Source organism: Choloepus didactylus, unplaced genomic scaffold, assembly GCF_015220235.1.
Source record: "Choloepus didactylus isolate mChoDid1 unplaced genomic scaffold, mChoDid1.pri zz_scaffold_214_ctg1, whole genome shotgun sequence".
NCBI lineage: Eukaryota > Metazoa > Chordata > Mammalia > Pilosa > Megalonychidae > Choloepus > Choloepus didactylus.
Genome location: NW_023637649.1, coordinates 23,552 through 34,914, shown reverse-complemented (window position 1 = coordinate 34,914; position 11,363 = coordinate 23,552). Strand labels below are relative to the sequence as shown.

The window sequence follows — 11,363 nt, the reverse complement described above, 5'->3', positions numbered from 1 at the left end:
TGGAACTCACAATACCTACCTATTTTATACTATATTTAGTATTATCTAAGTTCTTGAGGTATTTACCTCTATTGTTGCTGAAGGGTGGAAAGACTAAATAACCGGTACATCATTGTGTGTCTCTTCCCGACTCTGCATTCAGTGGGATCACACTGGTAGCTTGTAATCAGTAAATGCTACAGTTCAGAGCATGCCCCAAAGCCACCACAGGGCAGTCTGTTGTTAAATTCTGGATGTAGCCAGAAAATCCACCTTTGGCCAAGGAATTGCCCCGTATGTTAAAAAGGGTCTGAAAGCTACACATTCACCTGAAGGCTTTTATTTTATTTTTTAAAAATACATTAAACATTTTACAAACTCATAAATAAAAATATCAACTATTCAGTGCTCTACTGAGGCCTCCTCTTCTGGAGTTCCTGCTCAGGAGGGAGATGCACCCAGATGTCCAATAGGCAGAGAAATGGAGCTGGCTGGCAGAGAAATGGGAGCTGGCTGGCCTGGGTCGGAGAGAGGTGTTAACGGCTGGAGTCCTCTATCTCCAGCAGGAGCTGTAAACAGACATGAAGGGGTCAGGGACAGGTCACATCCACCCCCTCACCCCCCCAGCTCCCCCCCCCCCCCACACACACACAATAGAGGCCTCATCCTTCTTACCTGGACTATTACACAGAGCTCTTCCTCACTGATATCCCCATCTCCAGTCTGGCCTCCTCAATCCTTCCATCACAGCCACCCCATTTCTCTTTGTCAAGCCCAGGGTCTCTGAATACACTCCTTCCTAGATCTGAAATATTCCCTGGCTGCTCTCCACCCACAGTGGCTGGTCTAGACTGTAAGCCTGGCATGTGAGGCCTCTGTGATTGGTAGCCTCTGTAGCCTCACCTCCCTCTGTTCCAGGAGTTCCTCTGGGGTAGTTTCCTTACTCACACACCACATTCCATCCACCATGTTGGTCGTAGAATGCCCAGCCTTCCCTCTCAGCCTCCCCAGGTGTTTACTCTACCTCAGACCTCCTCCAGCCCTTCCTCTCTGGCTCACCATTGAGACTTAGCAGCAGAACACAGCTCAGTGAAGGCCTCCAGGCTTTCCATCTACTCTGGAAGGTCCCTGAAAGCAGGGACCAGACTTCCTTCCAGACAAGGCCCTCATCACGGCTCTGAATGCCCTTCCCAGACCATAGTGGACCACAGGGATCTGGCCAGACAGGCCTGGGTTGGAGATCTAGAGACCTGCTTCTCCCACTGACATGCTGTATGTCCTTGGGCAAGTCCTTGCCACTCTCAGGGCCTCAGTTTCTTTATTCCTTGACATCAGGACAATGGACATTTGTGTTGAGCACAAAGCTCAATAAACTGATGATTAAATGAACAATCCTCAACTCACATCTCAGAGGCCAGACTGAGAAGTTTGGGTGTCTGGGCCCAAAGAGGTTAAACCCACCAACCTTGATCACTCAGTTAGTTCCAGCTCCCCACAACACCCTCCCACTTTTCCCACAGTCTCCATCCTGAATTCTCCTTTAAAGGAGTAGGTTACCTTGTGCACCACAGGGCTGTAGGAGGGAGATGGAGCCAGAAGGGACCTTGGGAGGGTCTCTCAGGGTCAACAGGGTCTCAGCTGCCTCCAGCTTCCGTTGCCACTCTGATGGGGCAGATACTGAAGCCTGGTCAAAGGCTCCAGGGACCTGCAAAGAAAGGGCATGACAGAAGGCGGGCTAGTAATCCACACCTCCCCCCACACTCCAAGTGCCTCTTCAGCACCAAGATCCCGCTTTGGCCCCAGCCCCCCCCCCCCCCCCGGCCATCTGCTCTTCCCTTATGCTATGCTTGGCCCCTCCCAGGGTTCTGGACCCCGCTTCTTTCGCAGAACCTGTGGCTGCAGTAGAGGAGGGTCGAGAGTGGCACAGGGCTGGAGAATCAGAGTTGACCATCTAGAAACAAGGAGAGGGGAGCTCGGGGATTAAACCTGCTGACAGACACATACCAGTAGACAGAGAAAGAGGGGGCAGGATTTGGTGCAAGTCCCTTCCCCCAATTGGCCTGTGTTCTTGTCTATACGTTTTTTCCTATATCTTTTCTGAGACACTAATTCCTCCCAAGCTTTTCCCTTCCACGGCAACAGTGGGGATTATGAGAGATTGTAAGCGTCCATGTTTTGACCTGCAAAGCACCAGGAGAGATGTGTTTACTATCCCTGCCCAGGGTCTGGTTTCTTGACTTCATATTCCCGAGCTCCCGTGGGCTTGAAGGACGACCTTGGCTCATCTTAAGAAGCTTTCTCTAATGGCCTCTAGGATGTCCCTGGGCCTCTGTGGTCCCCACCATCATGGCCCTCCATTCCAGCAGGCCTTTTCTACCCAATCCATCTGTTTCATGTGGAATTACAGCATTCATTCATTGAAGGCCTACTATGTGCCAAGCCTTGTGACTTAAAGTCATTTCTCCAAAACTGTCTCACAAATAGGAATGGCAAAGCTGGGAAAAGCCTGCCTTGCCTGTTCATCTGTGATGCCTCTTCTCCTCCTCCTCCTCCTTCTCTATCTCCCATGGCATCCAGCACAAAGTCGAGCACACAATAATACTACATACAACTATCTCTGTGCTCTCTCTCTTTCTACTCACGAGCTGGGCAGGTCAGGAGGCCCATGGGACTCCCCAGAAGGAGGAACAGTTAGTTGCTGATTCAGGAGCACTGGAGTCCCAGGCAGAGACAAGTGTTCTGGGGTCTGGTTAAGTAACAGGGAGCTCTCCTGCAGGGAAGGAGATAGAACACAGGTTGGAGTCAGGTACAAGGCCAGTCATGGAGAAGGAGTGGACATGTTTGGGGCTGGGGATAGGAGCTCAGAACGTCAGAGCTGGGAAAACCTTAAACACCAGCCAGTACCCCCCTATATTCTGCAACTGGGGAAGTCTAGACCCAGGGAGAAGTGATTTTCCCACTTAGGGCACATAGCAAGCCAGCGGTAGCGTTGGGGATGGAACCCAGGTCTTCAGGGCACAGAAGAAGGGCTGTGGGTAGTGGCTGGAGTGGGAGCCTCCCCCTCTGGGCCCAGACTCCTTTACCTCCCTGGGGGTTACCTGGGAGTGGGCCTCAGGCTGGAGCACGATGTTTTTCTTCCCAGCTGTGAAAGACCAGGGATAGCTTTGGTGAGGCTTTTCCTCTGACCCAACCCCACCACCCCCACCCACAATTTGAGGTCTCATCCCCTCCTGAACCTTTTCTACCCCCAGAATCTCTCCTCCCTAACTACACTTGGTAGATAATTGTGATGCCATTTATAGTGGGGAGGTTAAGGCCCAGGAAGCATAAGAAACTTGCCCAAGGCCACACCATAAGGTCATGGTAAGAACTGCTCATGCTTCCTACATCCAAATCCGGGTTCCCTCCCTGGCCAGAGACACTCACTGAAGACTTCTGCTTGGAGGGCCAATTTCTTGACACAGCTGTGAGCTTCAGGAGGGTCGGCTCCATTCATTATCTGCCCCTGATCCAGGTGTCTCTTTAGCTGTGCCCCCTGCTCCCTCTTCAAGGAACCCAGCAGCAGTGAAGACCCTTTGGTGTCCCCTAGAGCAGGAGATTGCAGATCTATGTTCAGTCTTATTTAGAGGAGGCCTGTCCAGCCTCCCCTCACCAGGGACCGGGATACTCACGAGAGGAGGGCACACTTGTAACATTCGCAGGGCTGGGAGGGGCAGAAGCACTTGTGGTCCCTCATTTGGGCAGTGATGCCATGGTTGTGGCACTGGGCATGGCGACATACAGCTCTTCTGGGGGCCAACTCAATACTCCATGGGGCTCCTATCTCACTCCCTGTGGTGCAGTAGGAGGTGCAGCAGGACACAGCAGGTATTTCATCGGATTCCATGTTTCTAGGGCCAGGAGTGGAGATCAGGATGACAATGACTCACCCTCCCCAACACGATTTCTCTGCCCTCAAGACACCCCATCTGCTCACCATTGGACTCTGATTGCACCCTCCCATCTTCTCCCATGACTTTCTCCAACCTTTGTCCTGCCTCTTTCCTCATGTAGCCTCTTTCCTAGGTGGCTCCACCCATGCATAGCCTCATCCAAGAAACTCTTGGCCTGGGTCCTATATTCTTTTAATCTAATAATTATTCTCCTTGGCTTACCTTCACTCCTCATAGATCCCATTTTCAGGCATACACATGCACTCACGCACTCTTGTGTTCCCTTCAACAATTACTGCACCCTTTCTTGTGTATCATCCTGCACTCTGCTAAACCCAACTATTATTCCTGGCATCACCTTCAACAATGTCTCCTAACTTCCTACGATCATTCACTCCCTATGCGTGATTTCATGCCATCCTGCACTCAATTCTGTTATCGTTCTCAGGAATGTCCTATACTGAACTTTCCCTTCATGCTCCTTTCTGATTTTTCCCTTGCACCCCATTTTAATCTTACTCTGTTCCCCCCTTTAAGCACTCCATGAAATCATATTATTCTCATGGGTCCCCAGCCCCCTTTTATAATTATTTCCATTCACTTCTTCATTCTTTCTAGGAACAAAAACAGATATTTGTTGCAAGTCCCTACCATGTGCCAGACACTGATGTAGCTAACAGCCTTCTCCTCACTGTGCTAATTGTTCTCTTACACCAACATGCCCTCTCTGCTTCCATACACATCCACCTTCATTCCATCCACAGCACTCCCCCCCGCCACACACACACATACCCTTCCATATTCCTCTCCGCACTTCAACAATTATGCTTGAACACACCATCACACCCCCAGGAATGCACTGCCTCCTCAGACAGCCCAGTCATTCACTGCCCCCACCTCAGAAAAAAGGCAGTGCATGAGCCCTGCCTCAGGGTCCAGGGTCCAGGATCCAGGATCCAGAGGCCATAGAGCCTGTCAGAGGGGACAGGGCAAGGGGTCCTCCGTAAGGGGTCCACCGCACGATAGGGTGGTGGCGGCAAGTTTGGAGTCAGAGCGAGACCTCTGAGACGGTAGCGGTACCCCGCTGAGGAAGAGGAGAGGAGAAGAGGTGGGGATCTGGTGCAAGAGGGAGGGAGGGAGGGAGGAAAGAAGAGACTTGTGAAGTGAAGGGCTATTCCTAGTGCCTGCCTGCAGTTACCCCAGCCTTCAGCAGGTCAGGAATCAATCAGCCTGGACGAGGAGGAGGAGTGGGAGAGCAAGAGACCTGAGGGAAGACACAACGCTCGCTCCCTTTCCCGCCCTTTCCATTAAAGCCAATGAGCTTCCAGTGCTGCCTTCCCACCTTCCACCGCTGTGGCCAGCAACCAGTGAGCTTTGGGATCCACCGCCGCAGTCCCGCCACCCCCCCCCCCCCCGCCCCCCCTTCTCCTGCCCACTTGTCCTCAGGCACGCATTACTAGGCCAGCCAAAAGCACATGAAATTAACTTGAGCTTTGTGCCTCTTTCCAGACTTGTCCCCCTCGGGGTGTGAAATGCTTTATGTGTATGCATTTTTTCTCTTTTTAAATATTTATATATATAATAAAATAATAATCTTATTAATATAATAAAAACATTTTTAAATATAAATATTTCAAAATTATATTAAAATAATAAATAATAAATACCTTTTAATTATTTTTTCCTATATTAGAGAAGTTGTGGGTTTATACAACAACCATGCATAAAATACAGGATTCCCATATACCACCTCACCGCCAACACCTTGCAATACTGTGCAACATTTATTACAACTGACGATAGCACATTTTTATAATAGTAGTTCAATTAAATCCATGGTTTAACTTAGTGTTCACTGTTTGGGTAGTGCAGTTCCATGGATTTTTTAAAATTTTTGTTATGTTGCCATATATACAATTTAACATTTCCCCTTTTAATCATATTCAGATTGTGCATGCATTTTTAATTCATGTCCTTAGTATTTTGTAAGCTACTTTTTAAAAAACTCAGTGTGTGTTTTTAAGATCATATATATACACACACACACACACACATTAAAATAACAATTTCTAATTTTAAAAAATTTATAAAGATAATTGACTATAGCAAAACTAACATCAATGCATAATGGTGGTTATAACATATGTAAAGCAAAATGTATGACGACAATACTACCAAGAACTGTAGGGTGAAATTAAAGTTTGCTGTAGTAAGTTTCAAACATTATATGTCAAGTAGCATAATATTGTTTGAAGATAGCTTGTGGTAAGTTAAAGATGCACATTGTTAACCCTAAAACAACGTATTAAAATACAAATGAAATTGGTATACCTAATAAGACAACAGTGTAGATGAAACGGAATCCTAGAAGCAAGCACTCAGTCCAAAATCAGACAGTCGAAGAGAACAAAGAACAAACGGGATGAGTAGGAAACAAATATCAGGTTGGTAGTTTAATACCTGAATATATTGATGACTACATTAAATTTAATGAATCTAAACACTCTATATGAATGACAGAGATTGCCAGCATGGATAAATTGCAATATCCAACTACATACTGTCTGCAATAAACTTACTTCACATCTAAAGATGCAAATAAGTTTAAAATGAATAGATGGGAAAATGCCATACCATGCATACATTAATCATCAGAAACCTGAGTGGATATATGAATAACAGACACTTCATAACAAAAGACATCACCAAAGATAAACTTCGACATTTCAGGAAGATAGGCCCTGTGCTGGGCCTTAAAGCAATTCTCGAGCAATTTAAAAGGATTGAAATCATACAGAGTATGTTCACTGCCCATGACAGAATTAACAGGCAATGCAATACTAAGAAACACAGCTGTAAAATGACCAAATATTTGGAATTTAAATGAGACACTTTTGAATAACCCATAAGTCAAAGAAGAAATCACAACAGAAATTAGAAAATATTGTGAATGGAATGAATATAAAAGCGCAACATATCAAATTTCTAGGAGGCAGCTAAAGCTGTTTTAGTTGCTTATACGAGAAAAGAAGAAAGGTCTCAAATAAATGATGAAGGCTCCAATTTAAACACCTAAAAGAAAAAGAACAAGAAGAGCAAATTAAATCCAAAGTAAATAGAAGGCAGCAAATAAAAATAACAGAAATAAGTAAGATAGACAATGGACAATCTCTAGAGAAAATTGTTGAAATAAAAAACTGCGTCTCTGAAATGATCAACACAATTGTTAAACTCTAGCCAGACTAATCAAAGCTAAAGAAAGAATACATAGATTACCAGTATTAGAAATGGATGTGTGGATATCATGACAGCTCCTACAGACATTGAAAGGATAATAAGAGACTATGACGAATAACTTTGGTACAATAAATTCAACAACATCAATGACATGGACACATATCTTAACAGGCACAAAAGGCCAAACTCAATCGAGAAAAAGGGAATACCTAGGTAGTCCTTTATCTATTCGCATTTGAATTTGTAACGAAAATGTTTCCCATAAAGAAAATTCCAGTCACAGGTGGCATCAATGGTGAACTATGTCAAACATTTAAAGAAGATATTAACAATCTTACCAAAACTTTTTCAGGAAACATGCGAGGAGGGAATGCTTCACAATTCATTGTATGAGGCCAGCATTACTTTCGTATAAAAACAAAGTTTAAAAAAAACAGAAAAAGGTATTACAGTAAAAAATACTACATACAAATATCTCTCATGAACACAGATGCAAAATTCCTAATGAAATGTCAGCAATGTGAATCCAACAATATATAAAAAGTTGAAAAAAATCCATTGCCAAGTGGGGTTTATGCCGAGAACGCAAGGTTGTTTTAACATTAAAAAAAAAAAATCAATCAATGTAGCTCACCAGGTTACTAGAATAAAAGGAAGAAAAAAAAATGGCAATCAACAATGTATGACCACAAAGCATTGAATAATATTAAACACCCATTCATGATTTAAAAAACTCCTAAGAATTAGGAACACAAGGGAGCATCCTTAACCTGATAAAGGACTACTATGGTAATCTGGCAGGTAACATCATACTTAATGGTGAAAAGAGTGGAATATTTCTCCCCAAAGATTACGAAGAAGATGGGAACGCCCACTCTCACTATGTCTATTCAGCATTTACTGGTGGCCTGGCCAGTGCAATCAGAAACACAAGGCATACAGATCAAAAAAGGAAGAAGTAAAACTGTCTTTATTCACAAATGGCACAATTTCCAACATAGAAAAGACTATGTGAAGTAGAAAAACAGCTGCTAGATCTAATAAGCAATTAACAAGGTCACAGGATAGGGAAGTCGATACATAAAATTCCATTCTATTTCCATATCCTGGCAACAAATAATTGGCCATGGAAATTTTTTTAAAATGCCATTTACCAATGGCAGTAACATTAATGAAATAGCTATTAAGAAATTTAACATAATGCATACAAGACCTGCGCACAGCTAAGGACACAACATTGCTGAGAGAAATTCAGGAAGACCTAAAAAATGGAGTATGCTGGTTGAATCTATATGCCCCCAGAAAAAACTATGTTCTTTTCATCAATCTTGTGAGGGGCAGACCCTGTTGGTGGGTGGACCTTTTTATTAGGTTGTTTCCATGGAGATGTGACCCACCCACTTCAAGGTGGGTCTTAATCCTTTGCTGGAGTCCTTTATGAGAGCTCATGGAGAGAGAGAGCTCAGAGAAGCTAAGAGAGAGACAAGAAGCTGAGAGACATTTTGGAGACAGGCATTGAACCAGAGCCAAGAGAGAAGCTAAGAGATGTAATCCAGAGTTTGCCCCCATAGAAGCCATTTTGAAAACAGAAGCAAGGAGGTCAGCAGAGGTGGCCATGTGCCTTCCTATGTGACCTGAATGCCAGCTGCCTTTCCTCAGAGAAGGTATCTACCTCTTGATGCCTTAATATAGACATTTTCATGGCTTTAGAACTGTAAATTTGTGACCTAATAAGTCCCCATTGAAAAAGCCAATCATTTCTGATACAAGCATTCCGGCAGCTTTAGCAACTGGAACACAGAGTGATACTATGTTCATGGGTCAGGATAATCAAAATTGTTAAGATATCATTTTTCTAGTCATTGATCTATAGATTCTATGCTATCAAATTCAAAAATGAAAAGCTGTTTCTAACACTTATGTGGAATATCAAAGGACGTAGAATAATAGCCAAAGACGTCTGGAAAAGAGCACAGATGGAGGATTCAGACTACCTAATTTCCTGACAGTGAGGTATTGCCATAAGGATAGGTCTGTGGATCAATGGGTAAAATAGCAAGTCCAGAAATAGACCACACACGTATGGTCTGTTGATTGCTTTGACAAATGTGCTAAGCTAGTTAAATTGGGAAAGGAGAATCCTTCTAACTAATGGTGATGGAAAAACTTAGATCTCCGTATAGAAAACAAATAAACTTCAATACTTACCTCACTCTACCTCCATGAATAAATTAAGTCAAATCATAGATCTAAACATAAGGTATAAAATTTAACAACTTCTGGAAGAAAACAAAGAGGAAATTCTTTGTTATGGGTTTAGGCAAAGATCTCTTAGGGCATAGAAAGCATGAATCACGAAAAAATAACTGATGAGAGTGTTACCAAATGAAAAAGAAAACAAAAACTCTTGTTCCTACAAAACCAAAGTTCAGTGTCTCTGTGAGGTAAAATTTCCTAACCCTGTAATGCAACCACGTGACTGACTTTGATATCTTCTAACTTCTAGAGCAGAAACCTGGATCTCCTTATTTTCAGTTGCACAAACTCACTTTATTGTGTTGAGCTTCTGCTTGTGATGTTCTTTCCTTGTATTTGTCTGGGCCAACTTCTTTCCTCACTCATTCCGACATGCCTCCTCTGGGAATCCTTTTCTCACTCTACTCCTACTTCAAGGGCTGGTGGGTGCTCCTCCTCAGTCCTTTCCATAGCCACCTAAACTTCCTTCCATCACTCTCTATTGTAATCATCCCTTCTTGACCTCTCCCAAACAGAATGACTACTTGAAGCAGCAGGTGAGTCTCCATCTCCATACTCACAGACCAAGACAACTGATAGACTCACAGAGAAGACCAGCCCCGTAGCCTCATAGTTATGTAAGAGAGGCCTTTCCTGAAGGACATTCTTACTTCCAAAACAAAATAAAGGACTCCAGGCCACTTTATCCTCTTTTTGTTCAGGGAAATGTTTGCAGGCAGCCCCACTGAGTCCAATGACAGAGATCTGGATGGCAAACCAGGGACATAACTTGGCAGCATCCTTAAAACCCAAGTCTCAAAGATGGGCTTTACAATAAGAGGATGGGCAAAGAGGAGCCCTCACTTCTGCTACTCTCCTTTCAACTTAGCACAGCCTAGATCCTCACCCTATGCCAAGCTCTCTCGGCCCAGAACCACTTGTCCACCACCCACCAGATGCTGACCGACACCCAGACACAGAATATCACATAATGCTCGGAGAGGAAAACTTCTGCTGTTGATTCAGACTCTGATGCCATCACCCAGCTGAAGCCCTCCTTGCTTTGATGACCCACTGGGACCCATCCACCTCCCCAGGGCTTTGGCGTACATTATCCTGTGAATCTAAAGGTCCCAGAAGAACACTCCTGTCCTGTGGTATCCACTCCAAATGGCAATAATTATCTGCGCGAACACCTGCATGGTTTCTGTTCAACAAGCACAAACAAGGCTGAAGCCTGATGAGAGGTTCAGGGAAGGAAAAAGAAGCAAAAGAAAGGTAGACTGGATGGAGTGGGTATCAGAGCCACGAGGGACAGAGGGGAAGTCACATGCCAGAAATGTATCAACTCTTGATCACAGTGCACTTAGTTGCAGAAGAGAAGAAAGCCAATGCAGGGGCAGAGGGGATGGAGGGAAGGGGAGGGGGCAGGACCTCAGCCTCCTTGTACCCAGCAGAGTGAAAAGCGCATCTGGTCTCTGCAAGGAAGTCCTTTTGATCCAACTACCTGCACATCACACTCTCCTTCCACCTCCTGACCTGGTGAGTCTGATTCCCCTCCAGCATCATAGAACATGAGCTTCAGGAGGACTGGGGTTTGTTCTGTAGAGTTCATCCTCTGAAAAGGGCCAGAGATGCAGACAGCAATTGTTGAATGAGGCAATAAATGTCAGGGCTGGCAGGGAACACTAGGTTAAGGCTACTTATGCTTTTGCAGAATGTGAAAGGCCCGAATAAAGACTCTGAAGAAATTGTTGGGTTTTGTCTGACATCACAGAGAGCTAGCCAGTGGTACAGGCTTCCCTAGGGAGCTTGCCTTTCCCAGAAGGGCTTGGTGGGCCCAGTTCCAGAGAATCCTGGAATGTTTCACCAAGTCCTTCAGGTGAGAGCTCAGTGCCAGCCTCTGCCTCTCTCACTGCTCACAGTCAACCTACCTCCCCTTCCTGCTAGAGCAAGAGAACTCCCAGGCCTCCTGAACTT

At 44.8% G+C, this 11,363-nt stretch overlaps 1 protein-coding gene across 1 annotated transcript; it reads right to left on the bottom strand.

The window, feature by feature from the left end:
* Positions 1-1,536: 1,536 nt before the first annotated feature.
* LOC119526018 (doublesex- and mab-3-related transcription factor C1-like) lies at positions 1,537-3,522 on the bottom strand (the record flags this gene model as incomplete). Its single annotated transcript, XM_037824793.1, has 5 exons — positions 3,406-3,522; positions 3,078-3,121; positions 2,622-2,749; positions 1,870-1,930; positions 1,537-1,684 (listed from the first exon to the last, which is right to left on the bottom strand). Coding segments are annotated over exons 1-5 (451 nt in total), but the record flags the coding sequence as incomplete, so codon positions are not given.
* Between the last annotated feature and the right edge of the window lie 7,841 nt (positions 3,523-11,363).